Source organism: Eubalaena glacialis, chromosome 7 (assembly GCF_028564815.1).
Source record: "Eubalaena glacialis isolate mEubGla1 chromosome 7, mEubGla1.1.hap2.+ XY, whole genome shotgun sequence".
NCBI lineage: Eukaryota > Metazoa > Chordata > Mammalia > Artiodactyla > Balaenidae > Eubalaena > Eubalaena glacialis.
In genome coordinates, this window is record NC_083722.1 from 10,197,828 (window position 1) to 10,224,487 (window position 26,660).

The 26,660-nt window shown below is 41.6% G+C and overlaps 1 protein-coding gene across 4 annotated transcripts; it reads right to left on the reverse strand.

The window, feature by feature from the left end:
* Window positions 1-235: 235 nt before the first annotated feature.
* TBC1D7 (TBC1 domain family member 7) lies at window positions 236-20,160 on the reverse strand. 4 transcript variants are annotated; one of them, XM_061194832.1, is made up of 8 exons: window positions 20,077-20,160; window positions 18,494-18,650; window positions 17,363-17,443; window positions 13,746-13,933; window positions 9,917-10,054; window positions 3,455-3,600; window positions 2,077-2,206; window positions 236-1,008 (listed from the first exon to the last, which is right to left on the reverse strand). In XM_061194832.1, the coding sequence occupies exons 2-8, from the start codon at window positions 18,603-18,605 to the stop codon at window positions 922-924; spliced, it is 882 nt and encodes a 293-aa protein (XP_061050815.1). In that variant the 5' UTR covers window positions 18,606-18,650; window positions 20,077-20,160; the 3' UTR covers window positions 236-921. The 4 variants fall into 4 exon arrangements, with proteins under 4 accessions (XP_061050815.1, XP_061050814.1, XP_061050813.1 ...); XM_061194831.1 differs by having other exon boundaries at window positions 18,494-18,613; window positions 19,999-20,155; XM_061194830.1 differs by having other exon boundaries at window positions 19,999-20,155.
* Between the last annotated feature and the right edge of the window lie 6,500 nt (window positions 20,161-26,660).

Sequence of the window (26,660 nt, forward strand, 5' to 3'; positions counted from 1 at the left end):
GGGGTAGGGGGGTGGGCATTAGCTATTAACCTGAACCTGCCCTTTCAGCCGTTCCTATACCGGTGGCAGAGTCCTCCCTGATGCTCACCCAACATTTAATGTCCCATCAAGAAAAAGCATGAGTCCAGCAAAATATCAACAAGTCCTCTCTTAGCAGGTAAACTTAGACACATTTTGTTCAGTAATATTTCACTCCAACTGGCACAAAGAGAAAAAAAAAATGTAAGGCCTTTATTTAAACCTAGTTAGCAAGACAAAGTCTCAGAAAGCAGATTTAGGTTTCAGAAGATTTAGAAAGTCAGCTTAGATTTCAACAGGTACTGTATCAACAAAAGCCGAATCCGAGCTGTCAACATAAGGAAGTTGTTCGTCATTCCAGAAATAGACCTTAGAAAGTAACTAGCTTGGTGCTGAGTAGAGAGGAGCAGGGCAAGCTTGGTTACACCCTGCTTACTCAAGCACCCACCCACCCTGACTCAACTGCTTTACAAGCTGGGAGCTATTTTCAAACAACCCTTTTAAAATGCTATTCAGAACAAGTTCCTATTGTATAAGCACAGGGGACTATATTCAATACCCTGTGATAAACCATAACGGAAAGGAATACGAAAAAGAATGTATACATATGTATAACTGAATCACTTTGCTGTACAGCAGAAATTAACACATTGTAAATCACCTATATACTTCAATAAAATAAATTTTTTTAAAAATGCTATTCAGAGTTGAACTCTGTAGTTCTGTGTAATCAGAAGATGCCATTCCACAACACAGCAACTCCAGGTATCTTAAATAAATTTTGCTGGGAAAACAATTACACTTTGAGCACCAAAGTGAGAACCCTATTATCAGTTTAGTAGATCACGTCCCAGAAAAGCCCTCTGGGCAGGCCTGGCAGACTGTCCACAATGTCAGGAATGTTCAGGCGGAGTGGACCGGGGTCCCGCAGTGTTTGTGCCATAAGTCGATGGCCTTGCTCACAATCGCATCCGAGCTGTCCTGGGGGATCTGTGAACAAGCAAACCAGTCTCTGAAATGTGTGTTTCCGACTTCAGTATCGCCCTCATTTTCACTCTGGTACAAATCTCATTTCCACTGGAGTTTTCACCATTTTTCAGAAAGTGATCGCATAGGAGGCTACTGCCAGGATCTGTTTCACGCGCCACCTGAGGTCACAGGAGCAGTCGTGTCATACTGCCTAGGGTCGAACCCTGCACTGCCCACTACTTGTGGACTCCTGGGCAGGTCATCTGAGCTCCCTGGGTTCAGATCCCCGTCTCTAAAATGGGGCAAATGATAGCCGCAATTCACAGGGCTCTTGACCGGGTTACATGAGGTAATTCACAAAAAATACTTAGCAGTGGCCCTGGCACTGTGAGCCACTAATTATTACAACGATGACGGTTCTTTGATCCAACATACATTCACTTAGTACTTATTTACCGGGCCACTGTTCACATTGACTGATTAAAATATATAGATTTGGGGTGCAGTGAAATTCACTCACACCTAAGTCTCTTTACTTCCACCTCTTTTTGCCTGGTTAAGGGTATTCTAAGACACAAAGACAGGGAAAAACAGATTCATTTAGACCCTTTTCAACATGCTCTAAGTTTACATTTCAGCACATTAACAAATCCAACTGGGACTCTACCAGAGAGACAGCAACAGAGATGAAAGGATAGCAACAGAGATGAAAGGATAGCAACAGAAATGAAAGGACTTACAAAATCCCTCAGAACATCAGGTTTCCTTTTCCAGAAACAAAGATCACTCACCCTCAAGTAAAGATCCCACCTCTTCCTTTTCTTGACAAGCCTCCTAGTGGTCACGTCAGGGGACGCGACTCCAGTCCCAGGTGCATACACTCACGGAGACCTGCTGCTCAGACCACTGACCCCAAAGGACTGCACTACCATCCACAGACCAACTTGAAACTTTTTCAGGGGAAAATTGTTTCTTATGATGTAAAACTACACTATGTCTCTGAAATAATTTAATGCAATAGAAAAATCTGGCTTGCTAAACTGACTTCCTTTCTAGATTCAAAATGAAAATACAACAAAGTACACTTACGTTTTCCAGAAACTTTGTTATCTTCTCTGCACTGTTCAGTGCCATTACTTTTATTTTAAAGGTTAAGAGAATTTCCACAGCTACAAAAACTAGTATCTTACAGGATCCACTTATAACTTTATCCCAAACCCTGCAAAATAAAGATATAATCAAATTACGAGTTTGAAGTTTACGTTTATCTAAACAGCTCAAATTTCAAAATTAAATCAAATTACATTTTCTTTTAAGTACCGGCGTCCCTCGGTATCCCCAGGGAATTGGTTCCAGGACTCACTTGCTGTGGATACCAAGATCCGTGGAGGCTCAAAGTCCCTTGTGTAAAATGAGGTGGTACAGTCAGCCTTCTGTATCTGCAGATTCCACATCCAAGGATTCAACCAACCACAAATTATAAACACAGCACAGGATCAGCTGAATCCGCAGATGCGCATCTGCGGATACAGAGGGCTGAGTGCATGAGCTTCAGAGAAGAGCTATGAAGAAATTATCATCAAGGAAAACAACACAGATCAGCCATTTGAAATCTATTTCAGACACAATCAGCAGTGGAAGGAAAAAAGGAACAAGCACTAGAAAGTATCAATATTTGCTCTGCTAGGAATTGACCAGTATGCCAATTCCCTAATGTTTCAAAACTGACATTTTTGGGCAGCAAAGTTCTAAACCAAAGCTTAGATTTTACTAACATTTTGTAATGTTAATACAGTCATTACGTGGTAAGGAACAACAAAAGCAGCAAATGAAATGATAAATTCAATTTCATTTTCCAGTGGTTTAAATTCCTTAATTAAGGAGTCAGTTATACTCTAAAATAACTATTCTGATAACTCCTATAAACTCTTACAGTTGGTATTATTCTATACATGCCAAATGCATTGTCTTGTAATGTCCTCTGTATATTTACCTTTCTCCTCAACTGCAAAGTTGTGGATGGGGTGGTCCAGGACACCGAAATACCCGTAACACGTCTGAAGTTGATGGAAGAGTTGAGTTTGAGTCTCAAGTCTCTCACTGCCTTCAGCTACTTTAGAAATAAACATTTTCTCTAGGACCTGCCCACATACACTCCTGGAGACTCTTTCGTACGGGAATACTGAACAGCATCGAACACACTGAGGGCCTTCAATTTCTCTAACTGTATGTTCTAACATTTTTAATATTTATATTAATATGAGATATTTCTAATGTTTCTAACTGTATATATAATAAGCAGAATCATGTGTTGTTATGTTTGCTGCTGGAGAAGTTAGCATCAAATTATTGTATTGTTCTAAAGCAAATTTATATTCCAAGATGATCACATTAAAAACAAAAAAAAAAAGAACACAGGATTTTTCTGCCTCTGAGCCTACAGTCCGTATTTGAAAGAAATACTTGCCTCTGTAAGCTGGATTCAGGCAAGCACCCGGCGAAGCACCTCTTGAACCAGAGATCATAGGGAAGTTTGGACACTGCAGAACTCGTCTTCAGATGACTCAGCAGTCGGCTATCTTCCAGGTTCAAGTATTGTTCAAAAGCCTTTGGCTAATGATTAAACAGGAAGAGATTACTCAGTTCCTGTGACATAATGTTACCTGATCTTACAGGCTGTGATGAAAAGGTGTACATGCTGAACACAGGAAACGCTAGAAAACAAAGCTTCAGACTCATTTAAGTCACTGGTGAGGCAGCAGTTTCCCAGGTCAGCACTAACCAGAGCAACCAACCGTCCAGGACTAAGGGGTTTCCTGGGACAGTCCCGGGCTAAAAGGAACAGTTAGTCACCCTAGTTAGTCCTAATTGTGCTAGCCAGATTCAACAACCTAAGACAAAAGTCCCAAGCAAAATTCAGTTGCTCTGGGGAGCTAAGAAAGGCCCGCGTTCTGGCTGCTCTAGGGCAGTAGGTTATACGTTCAGGGAAAGGACAAGGGCAAGACCAAAGAAACAGAACGGGACTAAAGCGGGGGACAGGGAACTAGGAAGAATGGAGATGAAAAGGGCCCAGCAGTCACTGATGCCACCTACGCTGACCCACGTGGAGTGCACTCTGCACTTGGCAGGGAGGGTCAGACAACAGGGACGTCCTGAGGAGGAGCTCTGTCCCCAGCAAGATGTGCACAAGAATTCCGGGGAGGTACAGGAATAACACAGGGGGAAAATGCTCCGGGGTTCCATCTGGCAGCCTCTCCCATGTAAGGTTACACAGCAGCCAACACTAGAAGACTGGGAGCTAACAAAGCTGGCTCCCAGACAGGTTTGCTGTATTTATAGGGTTCTCTGGCAAAGCACGGATCCTAAGGTCAAACCCTCAAGTCTGTACTCTCTATCCAGAAGGGCACAACCAGATCCCATATCACCTGGCCAAATGCAATTTTTTTTTTTTTTTTTTTTTTTACTAAATATCTGCACCACTGTACTTCTGCCAAAGAGGCAATTCATAACCCTTACAATGTCCACCGTAGCCAGACACTGTGCTACATATATAGGGAAGGGAGTAAAAGGTAAGATAGCTTTATTACAGTGTGTTACAGTTAGCTCTTTGCAGCTCTCTCAACCAGGCTGGAAGCCCCTTGAGGGCAGGGATGATATGATGGGAATAAGCAGAGACAATGGGCACATCCAGGTGGGAATCCTAACCCATACTTAAGAAGCCAGAAAGAGTTTCCCAGGAGAGCTGACGTTTGACCTGGCCCACGAAGAAGGGACAGGACTTGGCCAGGCAAAGAGGGCCACGTATTAATATCTGGTCCAGCTTAAAGGATAAATATCCCTAAATAAAGAGAGCTTCTAAAAAAGGAAAATGCCAAAACCTCTATAGGAAAAAATGCACATGGCTCTAACCCATATGAAAAGATGCTCAACCTGGCTATAATAAAAGAAATGCAACCTGAAACTACAGTGAGGTACCCTTTCTCACCTATCATGCTGGCAACAACACACACCAGGCTGGCAAGGCTACAGGGAAACTGGTGTTCTCATCTGTTGATCATGAGGATGCAGAAGGGCATGAGCTCTACAAAGAGGAATTTGAAAAAAAACCTAGCTAAGTAACATATGCCTTTACCCCTCGATCTAGTCAATTCATTCCTAGGAAATCTATCCCCCAAATATACTGGCAAATATACAAAAAGATACATGCACAAAACTATTCACCTGTTATAATAGCAAGAGACTGGAAACATCTCAATTAGCCAACAATGGAGGATGGGTTGAATAAATTAGGATGGAGTGGTATGCAAATGTGAAAAGGAATAAGGGATGTCTCTATATACTGCTTATGGCATAATCCCCAGCGTATATTAGGTTAAAAAAAAAATAAAGCAGGGTGAAGAAAAACGTGTATCAGATGCTACTGCTAAATCTAAGAGGGTGAATATAAATACATATCCATGTGTGCTTTTTTTTTCTTTTTAGTGCAAGATGACATTTATACTGCCTGAAATTTTTAGGACACAGCAAATGGTAGAAATGGTAGATGTGATGATTTTATTTATATTTTACTGTAAAACATTTAGGTTATTTCCAATATTTCCATGACCCTTATATACTTACTTTTAAGGAAATAAAGCATACCTCAACAGAAGGCAAAACCTGACAAGAGATTTAACCACCTTGAGAGGAATTTATATTAAACTTCGGAAGAGGCTGCTAATAGTGTTTATTAAAAGAAAAAAAACCTTCGGCTTCCCTGGTGGCACAGTGGTTGAGAATCTGCCTGCCAATGCAGGGGACACGGGTTCAAGCCCTGGTCTGGGAAGATCCCACATGCCGCGGAGCAACTAGGCCCGTGAGCCACAACTACTGAGCCTGCGCGTCTGGAGCCTGTGCTCCGCAACAAGAGAGGCCGCGATAATGAGAGGCCCGCGCACCGCGATGAAGAGTGGCCCCGCTTGCCACAACTAGAGAAAGCCCTCGCACAGAAACGAAGACCCAACACAGCCAAAAAAATTAAATAAATAAATAGCGTTCCCTTTAAAAAAAAAAAGAAAGAAAGAAAGAAAAAAACCCTCTCTTTAGGACAGCGTTTAAAAATTATATCAATGGCAAGGAAAGAAAACTCACTCACTTTAATGACTAAACACAGTTAAGACTGAGATGGCTTAAAGGCAGTCTGATCTGAAGAGAACAACAGAGACCTTCCATGTCACACCACTGAAGCTGGCCTCTACTCTCCTTGGCAATCAGAGGCCTCGTCAAAGAGAATTTCCAAAAGCTTGTATGGAGAGGAAAGCTGTGATGTAATCCTATAAACCAGAACACTACAACATAAAGGTGTCATCGCCAGAAATATTTTTTTCCTTGGATGTCAAAAGCCCGTCACTGTCTATCATGTGCACATTTCCCCAGGATTATGAAACAACCTATGTTTTGTGATAACAAATTTGGTAAAACCACAAAAATTTGAAAAGATGACAGACAAGATTATAGAAACTAACAAGAAGCTAGGCAGAAGAGATCTAGTATACAACAATAAAAAATTTTAAGCTGGACTAAACAAAGTTTAACTAAAGACAACTTTTTTTAAAACCTGACTTTAAAAGTTTAAGTCACGAAAAAAAAAGTTTAAGTCACTTGATGGCTAAATCAAACAGCAACACAAAGGAAATTTAGCTTTTCTTATACATTCAGAACTTTAAAAAAAAATTTGCAACTATAAAAAACTATGTGCTAGGCACTATAATGTACATGCGAAAATAAACCCCTTTTTTGAAGATGGGGAAGTTAAGGTTCAGGGGACATGGGGACATTAAGTATCTTGCCAATTCTAAAATTCATTTCTTTAAAAAAAAAAAAAGCTCAAGGCATTTTTGAAAAAGAACAATAAGAGGAAAATTTCCCTACCAGCTATCAAAATATGCTAGGAAGTTAAAGTAAGTCATATGGTACTGGCCAGGAAACAGACAAATACCTTGATAGAAAAAAAAAAAAAAAAAAAAAGGGAGCCCAGAAAGAGATAAATATATACATAAAACCTAGTAACATGATAAAGGTGGCATTACAAATCTGTGAAAAAAAAGAATGAACTGACAAACAGTATAAGTGGTAGTTCTACTACTTATTAACTGTGTGGCCTTGGACAAGTTACTTAACTGCTCTGTGCTTCAGTTTCCTCATCTGTAAAAACAGATGTGTTAAGATGAAATAATTCATCAGTAAAGCAAATTTAGTCTTAGTTGGCATGAATCATGTTCTCAAACTGTTACCCAGAGCAAGGAGGAAGAGGGCAGTGGGGTGCTGGCTGAAGCTGTGTTGCAGTTAACCACAAAAGGAACAGAGTCACGTCTGCGTCTGATACCAGTCACAAAGGTAAGTCCTTCACAAATTAAAGGACTAAATTTTTAAATGTTCAAATATTTTTAAAAGTTAGAAGCTTTTTAAAAACTTGTTTTTAAATCTCGGGATTAGAAAGGGCTTTCTAACTAAGATACAAAACAGCAAAAGAAATACTGATAAATCCAATTGTATCAAATCTTTACATCTTTACACAACAGGGAAAATATTTTCAGAGAAAATATTTAACTTATTAACAAAGGATAAATATCCAGCATATAGCAATAATTCTTACCAAAAAAAAAAAAAGGAAAGACGGAAACAAAATAGAAAGGTAGACAAATATGATGACCAATAAACATACCCAAAGTTGCTTAACTTCACTCAAAAATGAGGCAATGGAAATTAAAATGGGCTACCATTTCACTATCAGATTGGCAAAATTTTAAGAGAGTGATACTATCAAGTATTGGCAATGGGGTGGAAAACAGGAAATCTCATAAACTGTTGGGGGAAGCGAAATTGGTACAACTTCTGGGTAAGTAACCTGGTAGTTAACAAATTTAAATATGTCTCTTGCAACTGAGCATTTGTTGTATAGGTAACCCCCCTTAGAGACACACGCACACATACACACATGGGAACACATCACGTACACGGAGTGGGGCTGTCAGCATGGAGCCTTTACATTAAATTAGGGCAAATTCTTACCAGAAAATACTATGAGAATTTTTTAAAGTGGTTCTAAATGAGCGACTCTCAATCTTAGCCTCATTTCAGAATCACTTGGAGTTTTAAAAAAGTAGAATTCTGGGGCCTCACCCCTGAAGATTCTGATTTCATTGGTTTGGTCATTTTTAAGAGCTCACAGGTGGTACTAATAGGAAGTCAGGGCTGAAAACTACCCATGTGTACTGACATGGAAAAGCTCCCAGACATTGTTTTAAAAAGAACTGTAGGACCGTATGAACAGTATGATAATACTTACATTTTAAAAAAAATTATATATATATATATGTTATATACATATACACATACACACACACACGTGTTCATGGGAAGGCACTCGCATTCCCATCCATTCCAATGCACACAAAATAGTCTAGACAAATACACACCAAGCTGATGACAATGCCTACGACTTAGAAAGTGGGGGAGGGGAGGTGCTGGTGCAGGTCTATGACAACACTGGATTCATTTGGATTACTTAATACTTCGAGAATGTATCTGTTACTTGTGTTATTAAAAATAATGAATTTTTAAACAAACTATCAAAATGCTACTGCATTTACTCCAATAATAAGAAAAGCTAATTAAATCACAGTATGATTCGGACCTCTTGATTTAATTAGGCAGCTAACATTTCATTTACATATGCTCCAATGCCATGCTTTATTTTTATTGAAATTAAGTGAATTAAATTTCAAAATTCTAAAAATCAAATTTTACTTAATGCAAGTACATAAAAAACACTCCTGTTCAGTGCTCTGGGAAGCTGAGGGCCGAAGAGTCTTGCCGACCACCCTAACGGACACAGAGCAGGGATGGATCTCCAGGGCTCGGCTGACCTGCGCCCCGCACCTGACCCTGCGTCCTGTACCACGGTTACTGCTTTCAACAGAATTTCCAAGTGAGACAATTCAATGACTTAAGAAAAAAGACTCGTTTTTATAAAATGAGGGGAAACACTGGGCAAAGAGAATGGCAAAGGACCCCTGGCTTGTGCTGATGATACAAGTGCTGGTCTCCGGATTCCCAAGTCAGAGTGTACAGACCACCGGCTGCCTTCCTCACAAACAGAGTCCCGACTCTAATGTGAGATCACAATGTGCCCGGCTAAAACGAACCGACCACCCTTCCCAGGCTCCCCTGCAAACTGGGGCGGCCTGGCGACACAGTCCTGCCCGCCGATAGTCATGCAGAAGGCAAGTCTGTTAAAGGGAGACAGGCTGGCCTGGCTTGTCACTTCTCCTCCTTTACTTTCGTCTTTGCCTTTCCTTCCTGCCTGGAACAGGGATGTCATGGCTGTCACTCCAGCATCTGTCGTGTGATCACGAGAGGAAGGATCACACCTGAGAACGCCAGAACAGGAGGACAGGAGCCTGGGTCCCTGGCCGTATGACAGCTGTGGCACCAGCCCTGGGCTGCCTTGCCTCCAGACTTCTGCTTACGTGACAGAAGACAAAGCCTCTGTTACTTGGGCTTCCCATTCTACACAGCCAAACTTAAACCTTAGTACAGACGGGTAATCCTAGCTAAAGTCAGTGGATTCTGGATCAAGATAAGGAATACTATAGAGCAGGGGGTGGGCAAGCTACAGCCTGCAGAGGCCAAATCCAGCCACAACCATGCTTTTATGTATTTTGTGTGACAACAGCAGAGCTGTGTGCTTGCAACAGAGACATACACACCCAGCCCACCAAGCTGGAAATATTTACCATCTGGCCTTTTACAGAAGGCATCTGCCGATTCCCACCACAGAGGGTCCACGCATAATTGCAGCAGCACCAGGAGGTAAAGGCCATTTCCTGAGGACCCCCATTACCATTGCTCACGCCCTCCCCAAAATAGCCATAACATCATCCCTCACCAGCTGGGGTAGAAAATCCCGGTACTTGTTATTCAGTTGGTTCACAAAGCATCGGGTGAGCCAGTAACAGTCAATGCCATCTTCCACCATCTCTTCCATGGCTTTAGCAACGGCAAGAAATACTTCATCTTCTGGCTCCTGCAAGATTAATAATAATAACTCTCAAGAGGCAGGTAGAAGAGAGAAATACAGAATTCTTTAATAATAATGAAGCTTTGCTCCCTAGATTCTGAAGGACCTGCAATACATCAAAGTGGAACCAAAAGCACACAGTCCATCACTAAAAAGATGACCAAGGGGAGATGAGGATGAGTAACCAGAGGAATCGGAGTCAGCGCTGCTTCTGAACACTCAGGTTTCAAGCTGAATATTCAGAGATTTTCCAACTTCTAACATTAAGGCCAAAGAGTCAACACAAACCCTAAGCAAGGGCTGACTCTACACCCAAAAGTATTCTCTGCGCTGGAGGAGAATTCCTTTCAAACAGAAGTGATAAACAGCAAACAACTGGAGATATCTGTCAATAATGTGCAAACATTAAATGACCCCAAAAGGACTAACAAGCATTTTATTTCAAAGCATTCATACACAGCTTTAAATTTTTGTTCTATCATTAAGCACCTGAAAAGCTAAAAATGGCCCTAGAATCAGAATTTTAGGACTCAGAAGAATGGCATTTCTCAAACCTTGTGTCAATACTCAGAACATGAAAGCAAACCCTCAAGTAAATTTCAAAAGAAATCTCATAAAAACTGGAATCCACTTGAAAAATCTGTTTTCTAACACCATATCTTACACCAAAAGCTTTACATTTTCATCTAGGATTTAACAGCTGAAGGATTTTTAACACTGAAAAGAAACTAAAAAGATTCCTTCTACTCCCCTAAGAAGTCCCAAGTTAAAATCAAAATACCTATTTTAACAGAAGTATTGCATTTTAGGCCTCCTTTCCATTTATTAACATTCTACAAAATGTCAAGAATAGCAGAAAGTCTCCTTTCGTGGACTCCCTCCCACCCGGCCCTGGGCGCTGTGCTGGGTGCTCCTGAACCTGGCACCTCAATGCTGCTCCCAGTTACTCTCAGACACAGCTAAGAGGACCAGCGCCCTCCAGCCGAAGTCAGCTTCTATGTGCCCAGCCCTGTGCCGAGCACTGTCACACAGTCTCATTAAAAGATAAGGAAAATACAGCTTCTAGGGCTTGGTGACCAAGGAGACTTGAGCCCAGAACAAAACTCGGACAGCATGTCAGCCTGAGGCCACAGTACAGGTGCCTGGACCTCAAGCCTGGAAAGCTGAGCGGGGATGAGGTGGAAACGATAACCTATCATCTAGATCTCTTGAGCTAATGGATAATCTAACCTAACTTCATATACAGTTTAGGAACTTGTATAGTACTATCAGCTAACTGCATTCTGCCAATGGGAAATAAAATTTAAAGTTTGAGGGTTCCAACTATTTTCAGGAATGTTCTCTCTTGATAAACTTCATCAAAGTGGACGACCTAAGATTTGCCCGTGGGACCCAAAGCAACCTCAAAAAGAAAGAACACGTTGAAGTTCAAACTGCTGTGCTGGCAGACTGCAATCTGCAACAGCCACCAAAAAAATTACAGAACAGCACAGTTTGCAGGCAAATCCCTCTTCTGAACAATTCACTCTGTTTTAGCCAAAAGTTAAAATGCTTAGAGCGAATTGCAAGTTGTATTAAAATAGCCAAAGCCCAAGAGCTATAGTCATTACTTTGCCGGCCCTCCTCCACTCCCCCCTCTCTTCCCTTTATAAACAGTAAGCAGTCCAAGTAACCAGAGAGCAGTTTGTCAAAGGTGAAATCTATAAAGCAGGCTGGAGTCTGTGGGCCTGAGGCCAAGGAGGGGTCAGGGCCAAGGAGGCAGCCAGTGACTACAAGGCCTGCCTGTGCGGCCCGCAGGCCAGGGCCAGAGAGGTGGCCGGCCATGGTGGTGACAGACAGAGGAACGAGCAAAGAAATAAATACAAGTAAGACGAGGCTTCCATTAGCCTCACTGTAACTGCCAGAGAAGGAAGTTGCAAATATAAAAAGGGTGAGGGCTAAAATGAACTTGGGATATTAGAAAGGACTTGGCAGCTTTGGCATTAACTCAGGGTCTTTAATATAGAAATAGATAGATACATAAACACATAGGTGTGTGTATATTTCCTAGCTGTCTGCTGAGAGGGCCTAGAAGCAATGACACACCACAGACAATGAGCATACCTAGCGCCCTGTTCTTGGTTTCTAACTATAATACTCCAAAAAAAAAAGCCTGATTCCAAGCCTGGGGTAGGGAAAGTACAAAATGAGCCCGGAATGTCTTTTTGCGCCATAAAGTAAGAAAGTGCTCAAAATGGGAACTTGTCAAAAAGACACACAAGTCAGCTTGAAGGGGCTCCTGCTGGCTAAATATGGGACAATTTTAACATCAAAATAATGGTAGTAATGAATTATAGGCCATTGAATAAAAGAGGAATCTATAAATTCATACTGATATACATAAATGAGGAAGAAGGGAAAACTCTTCCTTACAGAAAAGTCAACTAATAAATGCAGAAGGAACGAAGGATTTAGAAGATCACCATTTGGCAAGCAGCACAGTAAAAACTGTTTCAGGCAAGAGTCAGTGGATTGATATTTACACAGTCTCAAAGTACCTCCCCACAAGTTACTTATTAATTACAAAGGGAAAATAGCAACCTTACCTTGAAGAAACCCGGCAGACACCACCTTAACCAAGTGATCAAAGTTAGCAGCAAGAGTAATAAGTATCATATTTCTGTGGAATTCCTGCCAGAAATGCATAACTAGATTCTAATCATGAGGAAACACACAAACCCAAATTGAGAAATGTTCTACTGGCCAGTACTCTTCAAAACTGTCAAGGTTATGAAAGACAGAGGAAGACTGAGGGACTGTTCCAGATTAAAGGCAACTAAGACATGGTAAACGTAATGCATGATCCCAGATTGGATCCTGGACCAGAAAAAGAACATCAGTGGGACAGTCAGCAAAATTTCAATAACACCTATAGATGAGTTCATAGTATTGTATCACTGCTAATTTTCTGGTTTTGATAAATAACCAGAGTATAATTAAGATGTAACATTTGAGGATGCTAGGTGAAGGTATATGGGAACACTTAACTCTTTATGCAACTTTTTTCTACTATTTTAAAATGAAGAGTTAAAACAGAAAAAAAAAGTTTTTAAATCATCAACAAATGGTAAAACTAGTAGTTGAAAGTTTGATAAGTTCTGAACCACAACTTTCATTGTTTAGATAAAGGGCAATATTGGGACAACTGGTCAAACGGGAATGGAGTCTGAAGATTAGATTTAATACTATATCAATGTCAACTTCTTGGTGTTGATGACAGAACTATGGTCACCTAGGGGAGTGTTCTCATCTTTAGCAAGTATACACTGCAGGAATCTGAAAGAATGGGATGCCGTGTCTACGTCTTATTCTCAACTGGTTTGGAAAAAAAATATGTATACATATATAGGAAAAAATGACAAAGCAAACATGGTAAAATATTAATGACTAGGGAACCGGGATAGAGGGTATATGGGATTTCTTGATAGTATTCTTGCAACTTTTCTATAACTTTGAAATTACTTCAAAACAAAATTTTAAAACATTAGGGAGACTGGGTCAAAATGTACAGGGCTATGAATGTCTGGGAAAGATGTGTTGCTTTTATTCTACAAAGAAGAGCCACTGAAAGTTTCTAAGGTAAAACATAATGCAAACAAAGGCTGGCAGATGGAGCAGTCTAAAGTTGAACCAAGGGTCAAACAAAAGCACCACTGACCAGTGGAAAGGAGGGACTTCGAGGCAACTTCCCAGACTCCAGCCGATGCATGTAGAGGTAGACTTCAACCTGAGGTGTGGCATCACTGATAAAGCGAATGACTTCCAGGGCGTGAAGGACATCGGAGTACTGCTCCTTGCGATACATCATCACCTGGGCATGGGACTCATGGTGTGGAGGCAAGATGCCTATAGAGACCCAGGGGGAAAAAAAAAGAGGGCAAAATACTGAGGCACCAATCCAAATTCCTCTTCTATGAAAGAGAATCCTGTGCGAAGCTGCCTACCACAATTAGACTAGAACTCACACAAATATTTAGTTACCATATAGATTATCTTTTAGAAATTCACACTATAAATCAAATTTTAAATACTATCAATATTCGAACGGCAATTACATCATTGATATTAAAGAGAAATGAAACGACATCATAAAGCCTTTGAATAAATGTGCCACATAAATTCAAGATAAATCACACCAATTACAATAATGATTTAATTCAAGTTTACAGTTGTCAGCCTCGGGCCACCCTTAGCTGCTAAAGGCCTATCTCCAGTTGCTGTGCTTAGCCCCTAATATGGAATTGTTCCCATCCCCCAACCTCCACTATTCATATGTTGAAGCCCTAACCCCCAATGTGACTATATTTGGCAACAGGGCCTTCAGGAGGTAATTAAGGTTAAAAGAAGTCATAAGGTGGGGCCCTAATCCAACAGGGCTAGTGCCCTTCTAAGAAAAGGAAGAGCCACCAGAGCTGGCGTGGCTTCTCTCTCTCTGCCGTGTGAGGACACAGCAAACCAGGAGGTGACACTTCACCAGGAACAAAATCGGCCAGCACCTTGATCTTGGACTTCCCAGCCTCCAGAACTGTGAGGATATAAATTGTTATTTAAGCCACCCAGTCTGTGGTATTTTGTTAAGGGAGCTGTAGCTGACAACACAGCCCCCTTCATCTTAGAACCACCACCAAGTGGTCAAATCCTTTTCTTCAACAACTAAAACTTGCTCAAAGTCCTAAAGTCTCTCTTTAGAAGGAAAAAAAATCTCTAATTTTCACTACCAAAGTGACCTTACATTACATTTCAATGCCATTTTATGCTCATTAATATATTTAAACATGATGTCTACTCATTAGACTTTGGGGCAAGAACCACATTTTTTTAAATACAAACAAATGGCATGGAGAAAACACAGTGGAAAGAGCACTGGATGGGCCTTCAGTCAACTAGTCCCAGAGGTGTTAACACCAGGATGCTCACAAATGTCTCTCCGGGCACTTGTTTCCTTATCTGCCAGAGGCAGGAAATGGGATGCATAAGCATTTCACCAAATGTTCTCTACAGAACATGAGCCCCAAGGGTCTTCATGAGAAAAAGGGTACCAGAGTCAAACAGATTTGGGAAGTGGTGACAATGAAATTAAGGCTTTAAGTTTTGCTATAAAGAAAAACATCTTCCTTTATTTACCCCAGCCTCATTAAACTTCATGAAACTGTATCGTAGCCCAAGCTCCAGAGTCAAAGTTCCTTGGTCTGAAGTCTAGCTCTACAGTTAACTGGCTGGGTGACCCTCAGCAACTTACTTGATCTTCCTGTGCCTTAGCTTCTCCATCTGAAGAATGGGAAGAAGAATACCCATCTCACACAATTGTAATGATGACTAAACAAATTAACATACATAAAACACTCAAAGTACATGGCACATACTAACCTAGTATAAGTGTCATTAGCTAGTACACTTGACTATGGATCTCTTTGGTGCAAACTACCACAGATCCAGTATTCTAAAGAACATTCTGGGAAACATAACTTGGATGAGCTCAGAAGACTAACACGGTGGGAGGTTAATGTTGGAACCAAACTCCCAACATAGCGTGGCAGCTCTAAATCTCGAGTGCGTTTTTAAATAATTAATTAATTAATTAATTTATGGCTGTCTTGGGTCTTCATTGCTACGCGTGGGCTTTCTCTAGTTGTGGTGAGCGGGGGCTACTCTTCGTTGCGGTGCGTGGGCTTCTCATTGCAGTGGCTTCTCTTGTTGCAGAGCACGGGCTCTAGGCACGCGGGCTTCAGTAGCTGTGGTACACGGGCTCAGCAGTTGTGGCACACGGGCTTAGTTGCTCTGAAGCATGTGGGATCTTCCCGGACCAGGGCTCGAACCCGTGTCCCCTGCATTGGCAGGCGGATTCTTAACCACTGCGCCACCAGGGAAGTACCTCGAGTGCCTTTAACGGCAAAAACAAGGGAGACTCACCTGATAAAGCAAGCCACGAAAAAGAGAGGTGATGAACAGCCTGACAGGCCTTGGCACTCAGCTGCAAAGTACAACTGTCCATCTCACACTAATCCACTGGCCTTATCAGTTAATAAGACACATAGTCTTTCCCAGAAGATATAAATATTATCGACATTCCCACCTAAAAGGCACCCCTGGAAGGCATTTACTTTGAATGGGCACTGGAAACACTAAGATTCTAAAAATGCTCAGGGAAAAACTGAGGTCGTTTTCACACATTCTCTATATTGTGACTGCACGGGGACCTATTAGAAAAGTAAGTGTACAAAGGCTGTCAAGATGCACAACAAAAAAGGCAACGCACAGTGCTTTCTAGCATGGCTTGCATTCCCTCGCCGGCTCCACATTACATAATCAGATTCGGGACTCCAGATTTTTCAAGTCCTGAAAATATAGTACATTTTGCAAAGAAAACAAGGTCTATAAACCTAGCCTAACTTCAAATGGGCTCTACAAACCTGAGCTCAAATCCCAGCTCTGCCACTTACAGGCTATAAGGCCTCAGGCAAATTATTTAGCTTCAGTCTTTTTCCCCATCGGTAAAATTGGGATATTGATACCTGCCTCACAAGGGAATTCCAGGATTATCCTAACTTTTGTTTTTTTTAAAGAAAGAAAAGCAGGGTACTAATGGATGGGTATTTTATACATCAGCAGGCTCAGCAATAACAGAAAAAAAAATCCTTAGCTCAAAAGGCACGCTGCCAGTCACTTCCGGCACCTAATACACTTTTTCCTTCCACAGAAACTGAGCAAGACTGTTTTTCCTTCTCCTTCGGCCACTCTTCACTGGAAGTTATTCATTTGTGCTTCTAGGAAGTAAAAACTCTTCAATTCCTTTTTTGATTCTGACAGCACTCCTTAGGAAGTTATACCTCTACAGCTGGGAGACGCAGACTAACAAATCAAGAGCTAAACCCTAGGAGTTAATTTAGCTCAATATCCTCATTTTACAGATGAAAGAAAAAAAAAAAAAAAAAAAGAGGCCTAGTGGCATCTTCTGGAAGGTTACCAAGCTGACAGTAAAGCCCAGACCAGTTCTCCTTTTTCCCGGCCCAATGCTCTTCCCACACTTTGTTTCAGGAAGGTGCATCACTGTCTCTTCTAATGTCACCTGACACACAGAGTGACACGCAGTGGACTGCCTCTGAAGGTCACCTTCTTCCAGGCTTCCAAAGTGAGTGGTGATTCAGGCTCCCGAGGTTAGACCCAGTATTCAGTAAAAGGCCTAAAGAAATCCTCCTTTTTCTGACTGATAAGATGCCAATGATCCCATCATTCAACATGTTTGAAGATAAAGCTTCCAACTCTTGGAAATCATACCTAGAAGCACCTTCCAGACCAATGCACGGTACATGGACGGGAGCGGGAACCTCTGACTAAAAGTACAAAGTTTCTCAATATCTAGAGGAAGAAAAAGAAAAAAAAAACCGATTAGATGCTTTTCATGCTGATTACAATAGGTAAAGATGCATTTCATGTCTGAAAACCGAAAGTATAGTAAGACATCTCTTCAGAGGCAGGTTGCTATACAATCAGCAAATCTAGGAAAGGTAACACTGGACTGACTTCCAGCCCAGGTGTTCCAACTAGCTATGTATTTTTTTTTTCCAACTAGCTATTTAAAAACAATTAGTGTTTCACGATGTAGGAGATGCATTTTGCATATATTACTACATTCACTATAACATCAGCAGTAGTTAATATTTATAGAACTTATTTATCCACATCGCAAGCTTGTTGGGTAGTTGTTTTAAAGATGCAGAAACTGAAGCTCAGAGCAGTTTAGTGACTTGACTAAGTTTACATCGCCGGTGAGTGGCACAGTCAGCCTGCAAATCCCCACATTCACCAGTAAGCCACATTCAACCATCTTGGGCCTCAATTTCCCTACTTGTCAAGTGAGAATTATAATACTTAAAGCACAGACTGCCTAGTGAGGATCAAAGGTCAGGTGGGAAATGTTTTTGAAACTTTAAAACACTCTATGCATTTAAACTACTGTTTTTAACTATGGCTCAGTTTATTCTACTTTAATTAGCGATAGAACAGACCTTATTATGACTGGCTTAGAAGAAATAAAAATGTCAATATATAATGCAGTTTCAGTATTTCCATAAAAGAAAATCATGGCAAGAGTTGCTGCAAATTTACCCAGAAGCTATGATGACACCTCTGAAAATTGAGAAAAGAAAATACGTGGGTCTAATAAGAGAAAAAAATATTACTGACTTCTAAAGAGGCCTTTCAAAAAGGTCTGGCTCTGACTCAGTGAAATATAAACTTGAAAAATCCTTAACTTCTCCCAAAATATACCATTCTGCTGCCATCCTATCACTAAAAAAATATGGCAGGTAACCAATACCTCTGGACATCTTTAAAGGTAACATTTAATTTCAGAAGATCTGGGAATGACTGAGAACCAATAAGGTAAATTTAACTTATAAAACTCACCCAGACAGTCATCTTTTAGGAGAATTTCTAATGATTTCTTTTCTTCAACTCCACGAAACCCCACTTTTTCATAATATACTGAACGGAAGTTTCTCTGGGAGTCCTCAGTCATGTTTCATTCTTGGAGAGACAGAATAGGAAGCAGAAAAAAGTGAGCCTAGAAACAAATGAAGAATTGATGAAAAATTTAATGATTTTCTCCAACTTTTCCATGAATCTGATACACTATGATAAATGGCCTGCCCTTGCATAGGACTCAGTATTAAACCTTCCCTTTTACACAACCCTAACATCACGTCACCTTTGCACCTTGGCCAAAAACCAAGATATAAAACAAAAGTCCTCTGAGCTGCTAAAACAGATGGCACAAGGTTCATGCCTTAGCACTCCTATTTTACTTAGGAGAGAACCTAGCACAACGGTATATTCTGCAGCCGTTATACATGTTCAAAGAAAAAAGTTACTGAAATAGGAAGACAGACAAAATGTCATGCAAAAGGGATTACCAAATATACATGATGACTGTTTTGTTTTAAAATTTTTTTTAAAATTAGACTATTCTGAAATGTTAACAATGGTTATCTTTAGGCAGCAGGATTCCAGATGATTTTAATTTTCTTTCTTTGGCTTAGCTGTCTTTTCTAAAATGGGCATTTTGTAAAACAAAAAACTAAGTTATAAAAAGAGTAAAAAAAGAAAAAAAAAAACACAAACCCAAGTTCCTCACTTAGTTTTCCTTTAAACACAATTCTATCAAATGTAATTGTCAAAATTCAGAACCCACAACAGATTAAGCATTAAATTATAAACCAGAAGAAGGGCAGGAATGTAGCCGGTTGACAAGTGATGTCACAGAGTTGGAGACAAAATAACGACTTAGAATCTGGCATCACAACTCAAAAAGTTCGTTGGTCTCTGGTTCTTTCACAATAACCTTCAGTAGACTGAAGGCAAGTCATCAGGAAAAGGTCAAATTAGGTTTGTGTTTTAAGAACAGAATGGATGTAATGCATTCTCCAAAAAATATAGCACTGCCTGCCCCAAACGCTTAAAGCGTCGGTACAAAGAGTATAGCCCTCAGGTTTTAGAAATTCTGAGGTGTCCCCAGGGACTAGGGGAGGGTTGAGTTCTAGACAGCCAAGGTCTTCCTTATTGACAAGATACTCACTGAGACGATTCGGGCACAGGAAAGAATAGAATTCGTTTTGATTGAGGAATTCTACAGGGTACTGAGCTCTTAGGACCAAACGTTTTTTAAAAGCAGGATTCCAAAGCATTAAAACACTAAATAAGGTGGGATTTATTTAAAAGCAGCATCCAAACAGCTGCAAGGCGATTCGGTGGCTGCCGTCTAAGGACACCATCCTCTGAGTGCAATGCAACAGCAAACGCGTCCTCCGGGAGGAAATAAAGTTTCCTTGCTGCCCAGCAGCGCCCACCTGACGGGAAAAGTAAACACACCCTGATCCAAGACCCCAGGTCCCACTCTCCCTATTATGCTTCACCTCTAGTAATGGAAACCACACCCGGGTTCAGACTAAGTGGTCCGGGGAGGCAGCGGAAACCTGGCCCGGTGCGCTGACCTGCCGACCACCCAGGGCCTGCCGGGCGGAGGGCGACGGTTGGACACCCGCGCCCAGGCGATAAAACCCAGCAGCCGCGGCGTCCGCCGGACGTGACGTCAGCTCCGCTCCACGGGGCGGTGCCGAGAGTGCGCGTGCGCCGAGAGCGTGCGCGGAAGCTCCACCCACGCCGTGGGGCCGCAGACTCTGCAACCCAGACACGGGAAAGAGCGGGATGCAAGTCAACCTAGCATCTCAAGCTCCCCGCCCATTCCCCGCACCCGTCTCCCTGCCGCCCCTACTCATTCCTGGTCTGGAGAATCTCGCGACTACCTTACTCCCGCTGTACCGGGCGGTGAGTGCCCGGGATGCTCTCCCCAACCCTACCCTGGAGGTGATCGCAGACCCCAGGATGGTGCTCCTTAATCTGTCTGCGGTGGCAGACCCCTGCTTTGTTTTTGTTTATTTCCTTTTTCCTGGTATGTGGAAATAAATGACCAACCAAATGAGAAGTGTAAAGCAACTTATTGAGAATTTGCTGTACGAGACAGTCAGCCCCACTATCACTTCTATTTTGGCAGAAACTCAAAGGCAGGCAGAGGAGGGGAAAGGTTGATAGTGGAAAAAAAGGGAAGGCTTCAGGTGTGCCCTCGTCGGAGGCTGTTGGCGTGGGGAAGCTGCAGGTAGAGGAGAAGCCGGGTGTCCTATGTGATCCGTTAGCCACATCTGGCTTTCTCTGGCTGGTCCTAAGTTGAAAAGCAGGGATACAAATTAGGGAAGCTGTAAGTTATTAATCAAGTCCAGGCCAGTTGCTACAGTAGTTATCGTTCCGCTTCTTGGGTTGTTTCTACAGCTAGCAGTCAGGCTGGCTTCCTAGGCTGGTTTTTGTAGATAAGGGGTTGTTTTTCTAGGCAGGTTGTGGGTCCGTTCTATTTTCATATATGGTCGACCACTGTCTGTATATTCAGCCTCTCAGTTAAAACACTATAAATTCTTTGAAAACTGAAGTTTAAAAACAAGATATACAAGCCTCAACTTTTTAGACTCAGCAGACAAAATTACTCTTTAAAATAGCTATTAAAGTTTATAAACACTTTCTCTGCTTACCTTGTCACAGACCAGCACTGGCCTCAGGGACAGCCCTCTGAGCAGCGCCAGATGAGTGGGTTTTTAAACCACTTGGGTTTGAGAGGAACTGTTACCGAGCCAGGTTTGTTTTGTCCAACGCATAGCAAGCCAAACGCTGAGACACCAAGGTTTGCAGCAAAGAGAGGGAGAACGGTCTCAAATCGGCTTCCCTGAAAGGCAAGAGGCTTGGGATACTTATGGGCTAAAAAATAAAGAAGCAGGGAGATCAGAGTCATGGGAAAGGTGATTGGGAAAAGGTGTGGGAAGGTCATTCTACGCAGGTGTAACTAAGCTACAGGCCTTTGCAGGTTCAAAAGATCACCAAGCAGACACTCACGCATGCCCAGTTGGAGGGTCGGTGGTCCCATCCGGTCTTAACCAGCTCAGCTCAAACTAGACACAGCTGATTCCAAGCTCCTGCAAAACAACTCGGGCAAACATCTTACTGTTACCGAACGCGAGTCCCTGTGCCCCAGTGCACAGTGAGCCCAGCAATACAGAAATGTCAGAGTTTGAAGCAGAGAAAGGTTTATTGCAGGGCCATGCAAGGAGACAGGTGGTTTAAAAACCCCTTTTACAGGAAAGGTGAGGGAGGGCTGTGGTTAGTTGTTGAAAACTTCTTGGTGTCCGATCCTTTGTTCTTGCAGCTGTCCATGTAGATCAGGTCATGGTCAGGTCACGATGTTCCTATAAACCTCCATCAAAACAAATGTTATTCTCTGTTCTACAACTTTTTATCTAAAGGTGTAATACTCTTAAAGGTAACAAATCCCGTAAGCAAAGCAACATCAGTACCCCTCATTTTACTTGGTCAAAGTCCTAAGGCTCAACTTTCGCCCTCTGAGGCCCAGGTCCTAAGAGGAGGGGGTCCCTGCGTGGGCCGGGTACCCTGGCCGGGTGCATTCGTCCAGCACCCGGTTGTGGGTCCTCTGGCCAGTGCCCAGACTCGGCTGAGGAGGCAGGTCTCAGCTGGCAGCGCCTTCAGGACCGGGTCCCCAGACCCAGCCCCGCCATCATCACTGAGGGAGCCAGGCACCCAGCACCCAGCCGGCCCTCAAGCTCCTCAGGCCCCCCAAACAGGGTTGGGTCCCACAGACTGTGAGCCAGAGTGACCACCACCACCAGGACCACTGCGATGCTGACCGTTGGCAGAGCGGGACCACTGACAGCCGTGCACTAAGGCCTTGCCCTTGCACTGATAGCTGTGCACCCACCCCATCCCCGTTACTTTATTGCTTAGGCCACGGGCCACCTGGAGGACATGCAAGCCTTAAAACGACCTTGATGAGTGAAGGCAGGTGAAGTGGATTTGACCCATGGTCTCAGTACCACCTAAAGAGAAGTCAGTTCAGTGATGGGAGCGGCTTCCCTAAGAGCCCAAATGTGTACAGAGCGGACCACACAGGGGCCAAGCTCTAGAGAGACTCTTAGAAATCACCACCACCAAAGTCGGTCCAGTTACGGTGTCAGTAGGTTTGTGGTGTAACGGCTACACGGAACTTTAATAAAGAAGCGCGTGATGGTTGAGGGCAAACATCTGTGCTTCTCCCCCGACCCCCGCAAACACCATCTTTAGTTCTTCAGCACTGGGGTTCTAAGCCTCGCTTAGGCAGTGTTTCTTCACATTAGCAAGTAGAGTTTTTCAAGTTTTAGCTTTCAAGAATTCCATTTACTTCATCTAAACCTTGGACCAGTCACTAAGTTTTACAATCTTCTTTTTCTTACCTTTAAAGTAGAACTAATAATGGTGATGATCTCACAGAGGTATTGGAAGGATGAAGTGAGAAAATGTGTAAAGTTCTTGGCAATGCCTGGCACCTGACACAGTGAGGTTATGTGTGAATTGGCTGCTATTAGCTAAATGGTGACAGAATGTGGTTGCCTTTAACTGTCATTCACTGTGCTTTTTGATGAGCTGACAGACAATATTTGGAAGCTTCTATGGGAAATAAGTCTCTTGGAGACGATTCTCAACAATGCAGCCAGAGTGACCATTTAAAAATGTCCTTCCTCTGCTCAAACTCCTGCAATGTCTCCCCATTTCATTCAGAGTAAAAACCAGTGTCTGCATCGTCTGCCTCCTCTTACCTTATCAAATACCAGGGTCCTTCTCATGTTTGTCCTCTATGCCTGAAATGCTGTTTCCCCAGAGAACCACGTGGCCTATTCCCTCACCTCAATTTTGATCAAATGTTCCCTCCAAAGTCCTATTCCAACCACCCTACCTAAAACGGCAAACCCATTACCTGAATCTCAGCCTCCCCATACTCACCTCCACTTTTCCTTTCTTCCACAGCGCTTATCATAATCTTAGCAGGCAATAAAATTTTGTGAAACTGAATTGAAATAAGAATTTTAAAAGTCACAGGTGCCCTTTGTTTGAATGTATCCCTTGCTACCTTCACCCCTTAACACCCTGTAACCTGACTACCCTCTGGTGGTTAATTATTCTTACTAAAATTATGGGAATAACTGCCCTGCTAGTCAACTCACTTTCAACATTGAAAGGGACTCAAAGGTCAGCCCGTTCCATTCAATGTGATGGGGCTGAGAGCTAGATTTCAGGGTATGAAAGCAACACAAAGTGTTTAGGAATGGCATCACATCTTTTTAAATTCACCTGTGGTAGGATAGTAATTATCAAATACCATCAACCTCCACCGCCTGCCCCTCTTTTTTTAAGAGATAAGGCAATGGAGACCCAGTGAGGTTATAGCTCTAAGGCAACTGTCTTCATTTTGAGCAGCAAGCAAAATTAACATAGTAAAAAAATCCATTAAAGCATGATTGGGGGGATATATAAATTCAGGTGACTGACATATAAAATCATACCTCCAAAACATCTGAAGAGGAACAAATCTGGATGGTCCCGGAGGCTCATTTTCTCCTTCATTTTGGTCATTTGGTGGAGAACTTGTTCAGCAGGTCTGAGTTGGCTAATCATAGGCAGACACCAGCTGCAGGCCCCCAGAGGCTCCCCTTTCTGACCAGGGAGCTTCCCTTAGTGTCATAGCAGATCTGTGCTTCACCCCAACCCCATCACTGTAAATATGTGAAAAATCAAGGAGAAGGGGCTCCCCTTGATTGTGATGTTTGGCCGCAGTGCATGGACCCTCTATGCCTTGCCTAAGCTGTGGAATAGAATCGAAGGATTGCATACACTCCACTGTTTTCTACTTGTAAATTTTCCCTCTAATAAAGCCTACTTTATACTTGCATCATTTGGCACTAGTGGTGTGTTTTCATGACCTTTTTTCGGGATACATGATTGTATACAGAACTGTCCTGTTAGAGGGAGGAAATATTACTTTACCTGTCAAAACTGGTAGGATATGTATTACGTGGATGTGATTATAGCCTTCCAATACTGTCCTGGTATATGGAAACCTCCGGTCAGAGGTCAGAGGTTGCCTCGTGCACATGGGGTCATTTAGCTAATAATGAATCCATTAGCCACTGGTAATTATTGGGCCTTTGCCCTGTTTTATATTTTGCATGAATCTTTGGCCCTTTTAGTGTCAAGATGGCAGGTAAAGTCATCAAAGTTAAAATGAAAACTCCATTTCAGTTTCAGTGAAACTAGAAAAAAATATAAAGTAGCTGAAGAATTCCCAGAAGCAGTAGAGAGCAAGCAGGGCACATGTAAGAGAAAGTAGAGAGAGACCCCAAAGCTGCAGACCTCAGAGCCAGCAAAACACATCTCCCAAAGGCATTTTTATCAGGAACAGATGTTAGAATTTGCCAAGTGCTTTTTCTGCATGGAGATAATCACGTGGTTTTTCATAAGTACTTTGTTAATATGGTGAATTACACGGATTGATTTTCAAAGGTAAACAAATTGTGCATTCCTGGGATAAACATCACTTGATCATGATGTATTACCGTTTTTATATATCGTTGGATTTGATTTACTAGAACTTTGTTTATAAATTTTGCATCTATTTTCATGAGGGATAATGTTCTTTAGTGTTCTTTTTCTTGTAAAGTCTTTATTTGGTTTTACTATCAGGCTAATGCTGACCTCATAGAACAATTTGGGAAGTATTCCTTCTTCCACTTCTATTTTTTGGAAGAGTTTGTGTAAAACTGGTGTTATTTCTTCCTTGAATGTTTGGTAGGATACACTAAGGAAACCATCCGGGCCTAGAGATTTTTTTGTGAGAAGGTTTTAAACTATATATGCAATGTCTTTAAAAGATAGAGGGCTATGCTGGACATCTATTTCCTCTTGATTAAGCTTTGGTAGTTTAGGTCTTTCTAGAAATTTCTCCATTTCATTTAAGTTTTAAAATTTATTGCCATAAAGTTTTCCATAATGTATCTTTATTATCCTTTTAGTGGCTGTGGGATTTGCAGTTACATGTCCTATAGTGAGATCACCTCTCTCACTCAATGATATTGGTAATTTGTATCTTCTCTCTTTTTTTCCTGATCAATCTGGCAGGAGGTTTATCAATTTAGTTGATCTTCTCAAGGAACCAGTTTTAGGTTTTATTGATTTTTCTCTATTATTTTTCTGTTTTCTACTTCACTGATTTCCATTCTGATTTGTATTCTTACCTTTCTTCTGTTTTCTGTAGTTTAATTTGCTCTTTTTTTCTAGATTCTTAAGGTGGAAACTGCTTGGAGACTTTTTTTTATAATACATGCATTTATTACTATAATTTCTCCTTGAGTATTACTTTAACAGCATCCCACAAATTTAAATAACTCAGTTCATAATCCTTCCTAATTCCCTTTGATTTCTTCATTGAACCATGGATTATTTAGAAGTAGGTTATTTAGTTTCCAGATAGTTGAGGAATTTTCCAGAGATCCTCCTATTTCTGATTTTTAATTTAATTCCATTGTGGTCAGATAATATACTTGTTATGACTTGAATTCTTTTAAAACTATAGGGAATTATTTAATGATTTATCTCAGTAAATGTTCGATATACTCTTACTATGTATCTTGCTGTTGTTGGGTGGAGAATCTTATGCATATCAATTTTTTCCCTCTGTTTGGCTTATTTCATTTAGCATAATGTCCTCTAGATTCATCCACGTTGTCACAAATAGCAGGATGAGTTGGCATCCTTGTCTTGTTCCTGATCTTAGAGGAAAAGCTTTCAGCTTTTCATTGTTGAGTATGATGTTAGCTATGAGTTTGTCTTGTACAGCCTTCACTATGTTGAGGTATATTCCTTATATACCAAATTTATTGAGAGTTTTTTTAATCATGAAATGATGTTGAATTTTATCAAATGCTGTTTCTGTATCTATTGAGATGATTGTGATCTTTATGCTTTATTCTGTTAAAGTAGTATACCCATTTGTTGATTTGTGTATGTTGAACCATACTTGCATCCCAGGGATAAATCTGACTTCATCATAGTGAATGATCCTTTTAATGTGCTGTTGAGTTCTGTTTCCTAGTATTTTGTTGAGGATTTTTGCATCTATGTTCATCAGGAATATTGGCCTGTAATTTTCTTT

What these genes read in the sequence shown, in the direction of transcription:
- TBC1D7 (XM_061194832.1), bottom strand. Translation starts at nt 18,605, where the DNA reads ATGACTGAGGACTCCCAGAGAAACTTCCGTTCAGTATATTATGAAAAA. An exon ending in CCTAAAAGATGACTGTCTGG is followed by an intron (nt 17,444 to 18,493) that starts GTGAGTTTTATA and finishes TTCTTCCTCTAG; the next exon opens with ATATTGAGAAACTTTGTACT. An exon ending in CCTGAATCCAGCTTACAGAG is followed by an intron (nt 2,207 to 3,454) that starts GCAAGTATTTCT and finishes TTTATTTTGCAG; the next exon opens with GGTTTGGGATAAAGTTATAA.